The 17,792-nt window shown below is 38.7% G+C and overlaps 1 protein-coding gene across 4 annotated transcripts in view; it reads right to left on the reverse strand.

Annotated features, from left to right (window-relative positions):
• The window catches only part of SPAG6 (sperm associated antigen 6), a 66,889-nt gene extending 49,809 nt beyond the window's left edge, over nt 1–17,080 (reverse strand). For 2 of the 4 annotated variants that reach the window (XM_025463981.3, XM_025463982.3), the window contains exons 1-2: nt 16,920–17,080; nt 16,719–16,814 (exon numbers count right to left, since the gene is read on the reverse strand). In XM_025463981.3, coding sequence (XP_025319766.1) covers nt 16,719–16,814; nt 16,920–16,944 — 121 coding nt within the window. In that variant the 5' untranslated portion in view covers nt 16,945–17,080. Of the gene's footprint in view, nt 1–477; nt 503–16,718; nt 16,815–16,919 lie in introns of those variants that run through there. The other 2 variants (XM_025463978.3, XM_049099959.1) reach the window with 2 other exon arrangements.
• Nucleotides 17,081–17,792: the final 712 nt, after the last annotated feature.

The following is a 17,792-nucleotide window of genomic DNA, read 5'->3' on the forward strand; positions in this document are numbered from 1 at the left end:
AAATGGTGGAAAACAGAAATTCAGACATTCTTCATTAATGATTGCTAAACATATAATACATATTGAAAGTTGAGGAGGTAGGGATAAGGAGATAAAAAATGATTACATTTTGGACATTTGATTGGCTATTCTAATTTTTTATCTTACCTTTGACTTACTATAAAATACCCAAAATAGTCAACTGCTATTTGGGCTTTAATGATGCTGTTTTAGTCTAAGGTTACAAGAAAGGTAATGACAGAGTTCAAACTGGAACAAAATGCCCTTTGACCTTCTAAACTTTACTTAATTTGCAGCAGGCTATTCAACTAGATGTTATTACATCTTTTCTTTAAAAACATACCACAGTGATCTAGAAAAGCAAATATTATCAATATTCTTTTATAATGTTATATCTAGAAACATTTGAAATAGAATAAAAACAAAACATTTATAGTAACACTTAGGATTAGACCAAATTAAGATAAACACTACTACCAAATAACATAAGCAGAGAATAATGATGCTTATCACAGATACATGTAACGATGTGACCCGGGGCTTTTCACAGTTTCCAGTTTCACTTAGTGCTCATTTTTATGGCAGGGGTGGCTTGGTGAGGTCATCTTGTATGAGATCACAGTTGCAAGTTTGAATCGCACTCAGGCTGGTTAACTTTGCAGGCACTTCTACTCACGCCTAGATCACAGCTCACATTCAACAAATCAGTGTGTCTGTGCTCATAAGTGTTGCTAATATGACTATCTATAGTTTTTATAGTGATAATTTCTGAAATACCTCACAATAAAAAGGTCAAAGTACAGAATGATAACCAAATATTAACATGAGTTCTTTCTAGAAAGTTGAATTTAAAATAATTTTTTGGTCTTCTCCTTAGTTGCTTCATTAATCTTTTTTTTTTTTTTTGGCTTTTAACTGTAGCAAAATACACATAACATAAAAATTACCATTTTAAACCATTTTTTAGTGTACAAATTAGTGTAATCATCATTACTATCTAGGAACTGCTGTGCCATTTTACATTCCTACCGGCAAAGTACAAAGGTTCAAATTTCTCCACATCCTTACCAATACATTTTACTTTTTGTTTTTTGTTTTTTAATAACAGCACTCTAGCAGGTGTGAAGTGGTAACTCCTGCGGTTTTGATTTTCATTTCCCTAGCACTCATGTCAGTGAATGCCTTTTTATGTTTTTTGCTTATATTGGCCATTTTACATGTTCTTTGTTGAAATGTCTATTCAAGTCCTCTGCCCATTTTTAAATTGGGTTGGTTTTGGTTGTTGTTGAATATAACTTGATTTTTCATAACAAAGATGCATGATTTTAACATAAAATAAGTCAATAATTACATTTCATGTTATTTTTTCCTGATAATTCTGGTATTTCCTCCCCCGCACCCCCATTTGATATATATAAAGGCAGTGGCTTATTGCCTTTTGAAATATAATTGGAGGGCAGCCCGGGTGGCTCAGTGGTTTAGTGCTGCCTTTGGCCCAGGGCGTGATCCTGGAGACCCAGGATCGAGTCCCATGTCCAGTTCCCTGCATGGAGCCTGCTTCTCCCTCTTCCTGTGTCTCTGCCTCCCTCTCTCTCTCTCTCTTTCTCTGTGTGTTTCTCATAAATAAATAAATAAAATCTTTAAAAAAATAAAAAGAAATATAATTGGAAAATCAGCCTATATTAGGTTATTAATCCTGGTTATTTTGAATTAAATCTCAAAAACTTTGAACTTTTACATTAAGAAGTTGAAGAATAAATTCATCTATCTGGGCCTATAATGTTTAACTTAGTTTTAAGTGTTTATTATTAGTTATGGTATTTAGCTAATAATATCATAAGTCTCCCAATTTTGTAAATTTTCAGTTTGTAGTTTTAGCAGTAAAATATTTTACCTCCCTATATGTATTTCACCTGTCCACATAATCAAAGGAATTTTTTGCTTTATATATTTTCTCCTCCATTTTTATTTTTTTTTTAAAAATATTTTATTTATTTATTAGAGACAGAGAGAGAGAGAGGCAGAGACACAGGCAGAGGGAGAAGCAGGTTCCATGCAGGGAACCCAACATGGAACTCAATCCTGGGTCTCCAGGATCAGGCAGTGGGCTGAAGGTGGCGCTAAACTGCTAAGCCACCGGGGCTGCCCTCTCCTCCATTTTTCTACTACATCTGGCCCAGGAAAAATAAGATAAACAAAATGACACACCATTCCTTTCCTTCTATCCCTGTATTTAATATTAAATTTAGGCCTCTATGCAGATGCCTCTGCTCTATCATTCTTTTTTGTAAAAAATATTTTTATTTATTTATTCATGAGAGACACATAGAGAGAGGCAGAGACACATAGGCAGAGGGAGAAGCAGGCTCCCCACAAGGAGCCGGAAGGACCCTGGGATCAAGACCTGAGCCAAAGGCAGATGGCTCAGCCACTTAGCCACCCAGGCGTCCCTGCTCTATCATTCTTTTCCACATTCCCTAGTTCAGACAGTAACACAATAAGACTTTTGAAAAATTTAAAATCTTTGAACCTATAAAAGTAAAAGCTAAAATTTCAGTTTAAAATATGTTTGTTTGGGGAGGCCTGGGTGAATCAGACAGCTAAGCCTCTAACTCTTGATTTTGGCTCAGATCATTATCTCAGGGTTGTGAGATGGAGCCCCGTGTCAGGCTTCAAGCTCAGTGAGGAACCTGCTTCTTTCTCTCTCTCTCTCTCTCTCTCTCTCTGCCACTCCCCCTGCTCAAGCTCACTCTCTGTCTCTAAAATAAATAAATAAATATTTTAAAAAATATATCTTTCTTTGAGTAAGGTAATCTTTATTACCTTATTTCTATTTATTACCAAATTTCTAGTCCTTGAAATATCTCTTAGTGATTCATAATTATCAGTCCCCAGAGACATGTTTTTATCTTTTACACAGATTAGGTATGGAGACCTTGTTATTCTAATTATGTCTGTCCTAAAAATACAGATAATGATACAAGAGGAACCAGGGAAGGAAGGAAGGCAGTATGAGAGGGAGGAAGGGAAAGGTAAAGGAGAAAAGAAGCATATATGACATAAAAAGAAAATTTTCCTTACCTGCCTGTCCATTAGGAATCCATGGTGATTGATCCTTAGTGAATGAATGCATGAAAATTTAGAGTCCGTAAATTACAGCACTTTGAATAGTGGCTACAATATCTGATAAGCAAGGTCTCTAGTGACAGCTAATGACCTCAGTGAGGTTTCTACTGAAGGATCCCACAGGTTCTAATATTAAAAATAATGATTCACATATTATACCCTAATATCCATGTTTCTTTTATAAAAACTGATCAAATGATGTGAAAGTGTTTCTGAAACTTCTAGATAAATCTTCACAATCTCTCTCCTCCCAACTTTATAGCTTGGAGTTTCTTATCTATTTTTCTTGTTTCAGTGCCAGAGATATAGATTCTAATACCTACATTCAATCCAGTTATACAAAAACAACAACAAAAATAACTTTGCTGATCCTGCTGCCCCTAGTCATTCACTCAAAAAATAGATTAGGATTCACCAACTGGCAAACAATAGGATTAAACACCTGAGCAAAGGCAGCTCCTTCCCTCAAGAAACAAATAATCTAATGGAGGAGATTATAAAATACCCTCAAAATAATCACAACTCCTTTGATGTCCTTATGTTTTAGACTTAAAAGTGATTTCTATCAAGTATATTTTTTACTTTCCAGTTTTATACTCAAAATTATCATAAACATAAAATATGTTGAAGATTTATATATAACTTACAAGGCATTAAAAATTTCAATTCCAACAATATACTTTTTTAAAGTGTCTTTCTATATGACCGTTTACCATGAAACTATTACTATAGCTCATTTATGAAGCTTTTATTTTTTTAAGATTTATTTATTTATTCATGATAGACACCGAGAGAGAGAGGCAGAAACACAGGAGGAGGGAGAAGCAGGCTCCATGCGGGGAGCCCGATGCGGAACTCGATCCCGGGACTCCAGGATCGGGCCTGGGCCAAAGGCAGACGCCAAACCACTGAGCCACCCAGGGATCCCTTCATTTATGAAGTTTTGAAAGAAGTCATCTCTGCATACAATAAATCAATATGTAGTCAAGGATTTACCTTTGCCTGTCAATGTTACCATCTGACTGGGACATTCTGTTTGGGGTCCAATAAGAATATAGAGGGACTTCATGCTTTAGAAATAGAAGGAGGGATCCCTGGGTGGCGCAGCGGTTTGGCGCCTGCCTTTGGCCCAGGGCGCGATCCTGGAGACCCGGGATCGAATCCCACGTCGGGCTCCCGGTGCATGGAGCCTGCTTCTCCCTCTGCCTGTGTCTCTGCCTCTCTCTCTCTCTCTCTCTCTCTCTCTCTCTCTGTGACTATCATAAATAAATAAAAAATAAAAAATAAAAAAATTTAGAAATAGAAGGAATCTCTTGCCCTGCTTGTTATGCAACTGCTTGTGTGGAGAGACAACAGACTGAGATCATTAAAGCATGTATTTAGAGGGAGATTGGCTGCCTTTGACTCCAGGCTCTGCCACATGTCAGCTGTGGGACCTCAACAACATTAACTAATCATCTCTGCATCACAGTTCCCTCATGTGTAAAATGGTGACAAATTCTAGGAGTGCCTCATAAAGTTGTTGTGAGAATTAAAATGAGTTAAAATTTTTAAAGTGCTAGGCAGATGAGTTGGGGTAAAATATATACCAGTAAGTGCCTGGTAAGTGAATGTGCAAAAGGAATCCATTCCCTTTGTTGCCCATATTTCTCATCAACATGTTATTACTATTAATGTATAGGACTCATTAATCAGCACCTTCCATTATGATGAAGAAATATTTATGGTTCCCTGGCCTCAAAGATTGAGCCTTTTCTATCATGTATTTTATTTTTTTTTAATATTTTATTTATCTATTCATGAGAGGCACAGAGAGAGAGGCAGAGACACAGGCAGAGGGAGAAGCAGGCTCCCTGCAGGGAGCCCAATGCAGGACTTGATCCCAGCACCCTGGGATCAGGACCTGCACTGAAGGCAGATGCTCAACCACTGAGTCACCCAGGCATCCCTCTACCATGTATTTTAGAATTACCATGGTAGAATAATTATTCACCATTCATTCAAGAAGTATCTAGTAAGAATATACAAGGTATTGAAAACACAATCAGGGATGCTTGGGTGGCTCAGGAGGTTAAGCATCTGCCTTTGGCTCAGGGCATGATCCCTGGGTCCTGGGATCCAGTCCCACATCGGGCTCCCTGCAAGGAGCCTGCTTCTCTCTCTGCCTGTGTCTCTGCATCTCTCTCTCTCTCTCTAATGAATAAATAAAATCTTACAAAAAAAAAAAAAAAAAGAAAAGAAAAGAAAACATAATCATCTTTGACCTCAAAGAACTTATAAAGGGGTCAAGAGAAATATAAAAAAATGCAAACGAATGCAACACATTATGAGATATGCAACTAAAAGAGAAGTAGAGGGTGCTTTGCAAATATATACACAATGGAGCATCCAACCTAGACCTTGAGGGACACAAGGAAGGAAACCCAAGGTAAGGGACATCCAAGTGGAGATTTGAAGGCTCTCAGACGGGTCACAGATCATCTGCTAAAATAACTGGAGGGTGTGGAGATGGGAAGGACTGGAGAGTTTTCAAACCAGAAGGAACTGTATAAATGAAGCTCAGAGCCAAGAGAGTTTGTCAAAACTGAGAATTCAGTGTGATCATAGCACAAGAGGGGAGCAAAGAGTTGGGAAACAAGGCTAAGAGATTAACAGAAGCAAAAGTACTGAAGAGCCCAAAAACCTAAGTATTTTGAATTTAATCTCAACATTAACATCAGTGTTTCTGTACTTTGTAAAGAAGGGTTACTGGTTACACTGGAGAAAAAGGACGAAAAGAGACAAGATGGGAGGCAGGAAGACTACTTAGGAAGCTATTGTATGAATCTGGGCCAGATGTGAAGATAGCCTGGAGAAAGCTAATGGCAAAGGGAAAGAGAAAAGTGAAAGGTCAAGATATTTACAAGACAAACCGATTATTGTGAGGAAAAGGGAAGAATAAGTGATATTTCCAAGTTTCTAGCTTGGACAAGATGTATGCTTGTTGCCAACTGTTGAAGAAGCCATGATAAATTCATACTGGCCTGAAATGTAAAGTGGGAGGGCTGATATGGCAAGTGATAAAGCTGGAAAGTTGGTTGGGGCCAGATCAAATCTGGCTATAAACTGAATTAAGATTTTGTAATGTTACTCTAAATAAAATGGAAAGCCATGGGAACCTTATTGTTTGTACCACCTACTCTCAGGGAAGCAAATAAATGGGAATGAAGACTTTGAATAATTCCAAGGCCCAACACATATGGTTGAGCAGGCTGTGTACTGCACAAATCCAAGGGATGCCATTCACATAGATCATGATACAAATGGCACTTCTGAAGTTGTACAAATCACAGCAGCCATCCTTGATGTAGCATGTTATGTGGCTCTCATTTGTTTTATGTGAATAAATGTCTTATCTTCTCAGTAAAATGATAAACATCTCTAGAGCAGACTTTGTTTTACACTTCTTTTCTATTTACCAAATCATCTAGCACAGTTCTGAATATACAACTAACTCTTATTAAGGTACTTCTGGTCTTGGCTCTAGAAACTATAATCTACTTCAATTTTACTATACCGACTCTCCCATCACAGAGTAACTCCAATTACACTTACTAACTTTACTAATTTTAAGTTTTTTACTTCTGTAAATTACTACATTTACATGACTATATTTTTACTGAAGCAAGTTCCATGACACTGATGAATATTATAGCATGTTCTCATCTTCCTTCACTGGTCATTTTTAACTTGAAAATATTTAAGTGTTCCTCTCTTGTTTTTTGTTTTGGTTTTTTTTTTTTTTTTAGAATTAATAATTTTCAGGCTTTGCTTTGGTTTCTTCTAGCCTCTATGATTATATACCACTGACCACCATTCCTGCATTTGATTAAGAAATCACAAATTTCAGTATCACATCTCTTTGCCCTGTTTTCTGTGAAATACTTCTTTGCTGCTATAACCATAGAATCAATTATAATTTTAGATGTTATATCCCTTAAAACACACAAAGAGTCCCTTAGTTTATTTGAGGGATCAGAATGAATCATGAAATGTATGGTCTTTTTGCACAGAATTCAATTATAATGGTAAATAATTCAGGAAACATCTCTTTTCTTCTTTTAAATGTATTCTCGTTGGGTAGCCCCAGTGGCTTTAGCGGTTTAGTGCTGCCTTCAGCCCTGATCCTGGAGACCCAGGATCGAGTCCCACATCAGGCACCCTGCATGGAGCCTGCTTCTCCCTCTGCCTGTCTCTCTCTCTCTCTGTGTGTCTCTAATAAATAAATAAAATCTTAAAAAAAAAATAAATGTATTCTCGTTAATTGTAGTATCCTCTGAATTTTGTTTGGTAAGTCACTGTCAATTCAGATGTCTGTGAGTGAAGGACTACCACAGCTGATTTGCCATTGTTGAGTAGGGAAGGGTGAGAGAAGCTGGGACCAAGAGCACTGAGTCTCACAATGACAGCTAGCAGCTCTTCCAAGGGGCACAAAGCACAGTAGGTATTTATTTACCTAACATATACCTACATAGTACTTATGTGCCAGGGACTCCCTTAATAAATTAATAAATTAAAAAAAAGAAATTAATAAATATTTTTTTAAAAATCACAAATATTAACTCATCAATCCTCATTAAATCCTATGAGGTAGATACTATTTGATAACTCTAGCATCTATGCTCTTTTGTTTCTCCTCCCCTATATCAATCACATCCCATTTGCCAATGAAAACCAGCCTACAGGAGCCAGGTTTCAAATGCATACCAAAGGGTATTATCTGTTGAATTCATTTAATTCTATCATTAACATTACTGTAGTTCTCTTCCATGATTACTATATTAAACTGAAATTTCATTCATTCTTCCAGTGGCTAGGTCATAGCCACCACCGTCTATATGCAAGATTTAAACTCAGAGATCATAAAGGTTATGGCAAGTTCAATTGACATGATACTTTAGATAAAATGACTGGAACTTACATGTTTATAATTATACACATAAATTTAAAATGGGCCTTTAGTATGGTTTTCAAATTAACATGTAAATTCCACATGTTCAAACCTCTCTTTCCAGCCAAAGTGACTCTCGTGAGCTCCAGAGCCCTACGTACCCAAACTGCTCACTATAGTCACTGGCACACAGATACCCCAGACACTTCAACTTTGACACTATTAGAAAAGGAGGTCATGGTCTTCCTCTGCTTTTTGTATCTCTTCTCCATTCATGAATGGTGACCATGAGTCACCCGGAGCTCTCCTTTCTCCTCACCTGTTCCTGCCCTTTCCCCTAAGACACAAATGCTACAGATCTGTGAGGCAGCATGACTGCTATAACAACACTGGGCACTCACTCGGTCTTCCTGATCCTCTTTTAATTCCCTACAATCTATCTTCCACATTGCTGTGAAAATCATCTCTCAAAAATACAAAATGGATCCCTTTACTCCTCTAATGAAAGCTTTTTGATGACTTTCTGCCCATTTCAGGATAAAAACCAAACTTCAGATGAGGTCCTTCATAAATAGGCCCGTTTTCCTCTCCAGCCATGCATTGCCTCTCTGTAGCCCTATTATCCCAAGAGGCTCCTGCCATAGCTAAACATTAGACTTTTCTATCAAGCACCACCTTTCCTCTTGCCTCTGTGCCTTTGCACATAATGTTCCCTCTATCTGAATGCAGTTTTCCTTGCCGCCTTCTTCATCTGGCTAACTCCTAGGAAGTTCAGTTAGGTATCTCCGTCTAGAAGTCTTCCATGAATGTACTCCTCCAAAGCTTGAATTAGGTACCCTCCATGTATGCTCCACATGTTGTGTAATGGACACTTATCAACAAGTATGTATGTAGCTCTCTTTCAGCAAATAAGCTCCTTAAGTGCATTGTCTGTGCCTCCTATTTTTTGCATGATCAGCATCTAAACATGCCCCTGGCCCTTCGATACTCAATAAATGTTGAATGGTGAAGGAACAAACTGAAATTTAATGTGCAATTTTCTCTTTTTTAGGCAATTTTGAGTTAAAATAAAAACAAAATGAGCTCCTGTTTAGGGTGACTTTTTAAAAGTTTTGGAAATGGTGATGATTGCATAACATTATGAATGTAATTAATACCACTGAACTGTACACTTTAAAAATGGCTAAAATGGGTAGCCACTTTAAAGTGGCTCAGCGGTTTAGCGCTGCCTTCAGCCCAGGGCCTAATCCTGGAGACCCGGGATAGAGTCCCACGTCGGGCTCCCTGCATGGAGCCTGCTCCTCCCTCTGCCTGTGTCTCTACCTCTCTCTCTCTCTGTGTCTCTCATGAATAAATAAATAAAATCTTAAAAAGAAATGGCTAAAATGGCAAATTTTGTTATATTTTACCACAATTCTAAGAAATTACCAATATATTGGAATTCCTAGCTAGCTCAGTCAAAAGAGCCTTCAATTCCTGATCTCAGGGTCATGAGTTTGAGCCCCATGGTAGGTATAGAAGTTATTTAAATAAAAAACTACTAAAATATTAACAATGTACTAAAACCCACTAAATTTTACACTTAAATGGGTGAATTGTATGGCATGTGAATTATATATATTTAAAAAAGTGATTTTTAGAAACCTTTTAAAAATAAAAAAATAACAAAATGGATAATGCATGTTCATAGTTCTTTTTTTAGGTATATAGAGCACATAGATATAATTGTACCTTATTTTGAAAGTTTTCTAGAGAGCTGAATTTCTAAATATTGAATTAGTCCTGTCTTCTTCTGGCAATGGATTTTCTCTTTTATGATTTATACCTATGAAACCCACCTGCCTGCAGAAAATTGGAATGTTCATGAATGGGGTCAGTAGAGAATAAATAGAATTATAAAAGGATTGTCTGCTCCAAGAGGTTTCATGAGTAATATTTGAAGAGGTCACTTTTGGAAGGTAATCAGTTCAAAAAACTTCTTTCAGATAAAATGTTTTATTCACATTCCACTTACTCTAAAATTTTTTGAGATAGTTTTCTTTAAAAGATAGAGATACAAAGATAAAAATTAAGAGCCATGTAGTAGGGGTGCCTGTGTGACTCAGTTAAGTGTCTGCCTTCAGCTCAGGTTGGGCCTTGATCCCAGGGTCCTGAGATTGAGCCTGTTTCTCCCTTTCCCTCTGCTAACTCTCTCTGCTTGAACTCTCTCTCTCTCTGTGTCAAATAAATAAATAAAATCTAAAAAAAAAAAAAAAAAAGAGCCAGTAGTAGAGAGATGAGAACTGATAATTTTATCAAAAATATAGGTTAAGAATAGCTACTACAACTGAACTTTAAACATATCACTGAGTTTCCTGGCAGCAAAAGTAAAAAGGGAACCACTTTGTGAAATGAAGCTGGAACAAAATTTTTTTTCCTGAAATTTCATATGTAGGCCTAGCTTGACACTTAATGATTAATAAAGATTGGTTGAATAAAAGAGTATATCTTTACATTAAAAATGTTTAATAAAATAGACAATGTCTTCAGTGGTAGATTTAAGGAAGCTATGGAGAAATCTAAGTATTTTTTAATAAGCCCTCAAAAAAAGGCATATTATTAGACTAATTCTACAAAGACATTTCTATGGAAAACTAACATAAGCTAGTCTATGTATATAACTTAATAGTGATTCTAATGACACAGAAATAGAATATACAGAAAAGTAGATAGAGATCATTTCCTTTGAAGACACATGCACACATACATATAGCACAAATATCACTTATTTTCACCTGGACTTAGAAAACTTGAATAAAAGTAAATTAGGCTCAGCAGTTGAGCATCTGCCTTCAGCTCAGGTCTTGATCCTGGGGGTCCCAGGATTGAGTCCCAAATGAGGCTCCCTGCATGGAGCCTGCTTCTCCCTCTGCCTGTGTCTCTGCCTATCTCTCTGTCTCTCATGAATAAAGAAAATCTTTAAAAAAAAAAATCTAATTTAAAACTGATCCACCCTTAGGACAGAAAGCATTAGGTATATGACAAAACCAATATTTCACTTTGAAAATTAGGGAAGTCTGACGTGTTTGGAGAGGCCATCCAACCCAGTATAAAGCAAAACCAAATTTTTTCTCAAGGGTGGCTTTGATTTCTCCTAGGGCCAGTACTTGATAGAAATCCCAAAGTTCTGAGCACAGTGAACATGGAGTAAAAGTCCTTCACACAAAGCATAATTAAGTTAAAAAACAAAGGTAAGTGTTAGATATAATCAACCAACAAATATCAAGTGCCTCTCTCTCCACTGTGCTCTACTCCCCACCCCACCATGTTCTTAAAAAGTGAGCGACAGTCACAGGGCGGCTAGCCACCTTGGGCTCTAAGGAAGTCTCCCTTGCACTCTCCCTCATCCCAGCAGGGACTCAGTCCAAGGACTCTCTGAAGTACTATCTTAGTTTGCAACTTCCAGTGGATTACACACTTTTCCTGGGGTGCTTTTTAAAGAGCTTCTGCCTTGATAAGGTTTTCCTTAGAAGTCAGAGGAAGCTGAAGGTCCTCCAGAGTTCTGAGTCCAGTGTAAGCCCTAAATACAACTCCCACTCCCTCAAACCTCAAACTTATCAATTAAAGTTAGTTCCCTGCACCCGGCCTCCACTCAAGCTCCCATAATGATCCTCAAGGAGACCTCAAAAGCCAATTGCACACAATTACTGGATAGCCTTTGGCACCCAAAGGCCTAAAGAAATGACCTGGTTTAACAGTTAACATTAAGATGTATTAGGAACTCCTAGAACGACCTAGAAATAGCTTACTAACACTTACAAGGTAACATAGAGTGCAATGTCAGGCAGCAATTAAACATCTTCTAGTCTTAGTTTGACTGGGACTCTCTTTATAATGAGGGTAATTATCAACCTTTTTGCAGCTTAAGTATCCACACTGAAGAAGATACCTATACTACCTACCTGAGCTGTTATAAGAATCTAATTTTTTAAGAGATGTGAAAACACTCAGAAGAAAATTACTCCTGGGTCACCTGGCTGGCTCAGTGGGTAGAGCATGTGACTCTTGATCTCAGTGTTGTGAGTTTAAGCCCTATGTTGGGGATAGGTTACTTTAAAAAATTAAATTTTTTAAAAAAGAAAAATAATTACTCCTTTCATTCTATTTCAACATGTTGAACATCTGCCCTATGCTAAGCATTACGCTGGGCATGGAATTTACAGTTTGTGGAGAAAACAGAAACTAAATCATTGCAATCATAATGAGTATCATGAAAGAGAAATATTAGGAGCAAGAAAAGCATAAATCAAGAGCCTTAACTTACTGTGAGGGCTTAAGGAAAGTTTCCCTGAGGAATCAACATCCAACAGAGCCATAAAGAATGAGTAGAAATTAATTAGGCAAAGAAGTACAGGAAAAGGTTCTAGTCAGAGGAGCAAAAGCCATGAAAAAACATTGAAAGGTAGAGTTAGGAAATACTTAAGTAACTTTTCAAAAACATTAAATTGTCACATTAAAATATAACCACACAAACTTGCCATTTTTAAGCCCTACTCTAATAGGGTCATCCATAGCCTTTTTTTTTTTTTTTTTTAAATCATCCAATTTTTCCTAAGAAAACAAGGATACCCTAACCCTGGCTACATTACTTTCTACTTCTGTACCAAAGCTTAAATAACAAAATAGATAAATGTCCAAGTAGGAACAAGGGTTTGAAACCTAGAATACAATTTTGAATGATCTTATTTTTAGGATGTATTATTAGGTGCATACAAGTTCAGAATTTTTATAGTTCCCTCACTTAAGCATATGTAAAACAAACAAAACACAAAATCACTATCCCTATCTTTTAAGATCAGTGCTTAATTATCATGCATTCACAACTCTAAGACTCCTTTTACATTCATGAAATGTATTTATTTATTTATTTTTATTCATGAAATTTAAATAGCATGATTGATTAAGTTTTTTTGAAGTTGCTTTACTCATTATCTTTTCAGTTTCAATATCCTTTGGATTAGTGGTTTTTGTAAGAGAATCATGCTACTTGTACCTACCAGGCTATGTTTTAAACATAAATGCTTACCACAGGCTTTACCTTCTCAGAAAATTGAGGTGCTAAATCATTAATCTGAACATTTTCACCCTACCCCAGACACGTGTAACTTCAGATCATTTTGTGTCAACAAATAATTTTCTTGAATTGTAAACTCATCAAATTGCCTAGATTTGCAAATTAGCTTCATAAAGATGCATATTTAAAGTGTTAAAGTATGTAATCTTCTCTATTGCTACTCTTCTGAAAATGTACATAACTAGTGATTAGCCATATTTATTGTTTTGCTATACATTATATGTTAAATATTACAAAATATTACTTTAAACTTTACTCCCATTTTTCTTACATAAGTAGCTGCTTCAGAAAGTTTATTTTATGTAGCTAAGCAGTTTAAAAATAATTTTCTTGGAGTTTTTATATTAGCTTATTATAAAAGACTTTCTAAGCAACCTAAGTAAGAGAGCCTGATAGTCCAATATGCCACAAAATATATTACTTATATTTTATAACTAAACGATCACCTCCATTTGCTGAAATTCTACAATTGGTAGAAGTAACAATGTATTGTCTCTACTATTTACAATGTGTTACATGTGTTACTAATTATTCAAAGAGGGAAGTATCAAAATTCATTTTTAAATAGCTGCAAGATGTAATGGTTCAAAGGCACAGGGTTGGAGGGTGCATAAAGAGATTCTATAACAAACATTAAACTTTTAAATGTTCTCCTATACGTATTTGATTTAGAAGGAATAAAAATCTCAGTAAAAAAAAAAAAATTCCTCTAGAGTAAACACATTGTACACCATTCTTTCTAGTAACAATTCTGGTTAGAAATCAAACTTATTTTTTGTCCAAATACTCTAAAGAAGATATCTTGCAACACTTTGTTTGCTTTAGTAATTACTTTGGACATATTTGATAAAGCAAGTATTCTTGTTAACACATCGAAAATATAATGAAAAAGATCACAGATTTAAAATGAAATAAAACTCCATATCGGATAATTTTCACTTTTAGGTTCCTTTCAGAGTGAATGAATTAAAAAATTCTTAACAAGTGAACTACTGATTTATCATGATGCCTATAAGGAAAATGTTTTCTGCCTTATCTTGGATCCATGGTACATATTTATTTAAGCAGTTCATTAGGGGAGAAAAGTGAGAAAGCAAAACCAAACCTTCCCAAGTGTGCAGAGAATACGACAAAGTCAGGAATAAGATGCATTGGTACTTTATGCTATCAAAATGAAGTCACTTGATTGAAAGAAAAACTTGATCATAATATATGTGATGCATAGCTATTGTGGCTCATTAAAAAGTATTTTAAAATCCATGTTGATTATTATTAAAGAACAATCCATTTGAATGGTTTATAGACTATTATGTTCTCATAACAAAATTTACAGATTTTAATTAAAAGAATAAATATGTTGAAATATTCATTAGCTATATCTATTTAAAATTATTAAAGGAGAGCTTAAATTGAATCTAGATGACATGAAATATGTTAAAGTAAGCTCAAGAAAAGAAAAATCTTAGCATTCCATCAACAACATTGATCAAGAGCAGACAACTTCAAAATATTGTTATATTCCTTTTGTATTCCCTTCCTTCATAAGCCAGACCATAAGTGGAAATGGGCGGCTACTTCAGATGTCATATGTAGGTCCCATACTTTGGTGATCACTTAGCCTAATGGTCTGGATGGATTGATTAAATTCCATAACACATTCTACATTGTACACTTACAGGAAAAGATAACCTGCCACTATTATACTAAAATCTGATATTCTGTATCTTGTTACTTAAACTCCTGTGTTACAGTATCAAATTTTTAAAATAATGTCAATCATTTTCCCTTTTAAAAAAAAGTCATAGTTTAACTGTTTACTTATAGTTCAGAAATTAAATATCTGTAAACAGATAGGTGTCCATTCACAAAAGCCATTGAGTAGGACTGAGGGGGAGGGGACTAAAAATTAAGTGCATTAAAAATAATGTAATATGCTCTAATAAACTTGTATTTGCCAGTATATATGAAACACTGTGCCCAACACTGTTCTGGGTACTTTGGGGAATATACATACAAGCACATAAGTACACACACACATGCAGAAGAAAGAAAATTAATCTACATGAAACAACTGCAGAACAAAAGATGATCAACTTTGAAATTTTTGAAAGGAGAACACATTAGTGGTTTTTCAGGGTTAGGGACAAGAAGAATGTAGGTGTGGTTATAAAAGAACAATAAAAGTGATCCTTGCAGTAATGAAAGTGTTGTGTATCTTGACTACAGTGATGATGGATACACACAGGATAAAACTGTACAGAACTAAACATACACATACACAGAAACACACAAATAAATACAAGCAAAACTGATAAAACCTGAATACAGTGGATGGATTTCTATCAGTGTCAACATACTGGTTGTGACATCATGCCACAGCCTTGAGGTACAGGGGATCTCTGTATTATTTCTTACGGGATTATTATTTCTTACAATTCATATAACTCTACAATTATCTCAAAATAAAAAGTCTTAAAACATGATTATCAAATATACTTTCTCTATTCTAAACACAACCCCACCCTCAAATAAAAGCATACAAGGAATAAACACCAAAATCCTTCTCAGTGACAGAAAAAATTGCCATTTAGGTGCAATTGTAAGTCCCCCCCCCCCCCCCCCCCCGCCAGAGAAGCCAGAACAAACATTATTTCTAAGCATTCTTGCCCTGTCAATATGTCCTTAAAATATCTTTTAACTCCGTGTTAATTTGAATGAGTTTTAAAGATCACAAACTATAAATTGAACATTTATGATACAGTAGTGCTAAAATGCTACCTTACTTTGAGTTTAGACGGCAGTGGAATCATCCCTAATCCACCAGGATCTTCTCCATCTATTTATGTTAATTGATCGGAAGCAGATCACACCCCGTCTCTCTTCCTCTTTCTAGAGTATGCATGGGTTCGGACTGAGGGGGGTGGAACGACAGCACCAGAAGGACTTCCCAAAGCTAGCACTTCACCTACTTTGAAAGTCTTAGAAATTATTCAAGCAAATCTTTGCTCTTTCACTAATGCAAGGCGAGAAGTAATGTGTCAACCGCTCTGGAATTCCTTTGGTGTGAGGAAGTCCAAGGTGATCAAAGGCAGGGTGACAAGCCACGGCACCGGGATAAAATGGGTCTGATTGAGGTAGATTTCCATTTGCGTAAAATGACTTCCAGGCCATTCTTCTGGCCTTGACTTTGAACTTGACACTCGCCCGGTTGCGAAAAGCTGGAAACAGGGACGTCGGGCCCCTCTCACGCCCATCTGGACGCTTCACCCTCTCGGCCTCGCACCCCAAGAAGACCCGCTAAAGAGGACGGCTGCTCTAGGGTCTCAGCGGTGTGCTGCAAGAGCTTAGGGGCACCGTCCTCCCGCCGCCGCCCAGCGCCTCTCCAAAGCTCAGCGGGCAGGGGAGCGGGGCGACGGGGAGCGGAGGGGTGGGGGGAGGGGGAGGCCGGGGTGGAGGCAGGGGGCGGGGAGGCACCGAGGGCTGAGTACCCGGGGCTGCAGGGCGCGGCGGGGGCACCTAGAGACGCGGGCCCGGGGGTCGCGGGCTCACCCGCGTTCTGCAGCGTCTCGATGTTTTGGGGTCTGGTCGCCAGCTCCGCCACCATCTGCACGAACTGGGTCCGGGCCTTCTGGTACTGCTCGAACACTGCCGGGGACAGACGCGGTGGAGCAGGCCGCCCGGGTGGTCCCCGCGCCTCCCGCCGCCCGCCGTCGGGGCGCCCCCGCCCTGCGCCTGCCCCCGGGGCCCTACCTTGCAACACCTGCCTCTGGCTCATGGCGCCCGCGGCTCTCGGCCCGCCACCGGCTCGGCTGCGAGGCGGCCCGTCCGCGTCCGCGCCCGACCTGCGAGAAAGCCCAGGGGGCGAGCCGCCGCCTCCGACGGGAGCCGTTTCTGTGTACCCGCGTCGCCCGGGCAACCGACCGGAACCGGAACGCGACCGTCTCGCGGCGACCGCCCGGGCCGGGCGTGACGTCAGGGCAGCGGTTCTGGGCGCGGGGCGCGGGGCGCGGGCGGGCAGCCCCCGGGGGAGCTTCGCCTGCAGGGGTCCCCTGGGCGCGTCCCGCTCGCGCCGCCGCCGCGGGGGCGTGCGCCGTCGGGGCCCGGGTCTGGCCCGGGCAGGCGTCCGCGGGGAGCCGGGGCTCTTCGCCGGCCGGACCCACACCCGCCGGCTCTCCCGACTGTGCCGCGGACCGGGTCCCGGCGGGGGGGGTACCCCGAGAGCGCCGGCCGGCGCGCGGCGAGGCGCAGTCGTCCTTCCCTTGGACGGCCAAGGGACACCCCAGCTAGGACGCCGTGTCATCCTTATACGCATTGCCAGTGCAACCCCGACGCCCGCTGAATGGTTTCCCCTTGGATCCAGCTCTCATGTGCCTGGCATTTCTGGCTTCAGGATTCCTGGAGGGGCAAGACAGCCGTGTCCATAACTACTGCTTTACAAGTATTTAACAAGCACTTCTAGAGATTCAGTGAGAAAAGTAGACGGGGAACATACGATTGATAAATATCCTGTCTTCCGTGACTTTCTCCTTCCTACCAACCTTGCTGTTTCCTCCCTTCTGTGGTATTTAGACATCTGTCTTTTAAATTGAGGCTTCATTTTGTTGCTAAATGACATTTCCAAAA

This window comes from Canis lupus, chromosome 2 (genome assembly GCF_003254725.2).
Source record: "Canis lupus dingo isolate Sandy chromosome 2, ASM325472v2, whole genome shotgun sequence".
Lineage (NCBI taxonomy): Eukaryota > Metazoa > Chordata > Mammalia > Carnivora > Canidae > Canis > Canis lupus.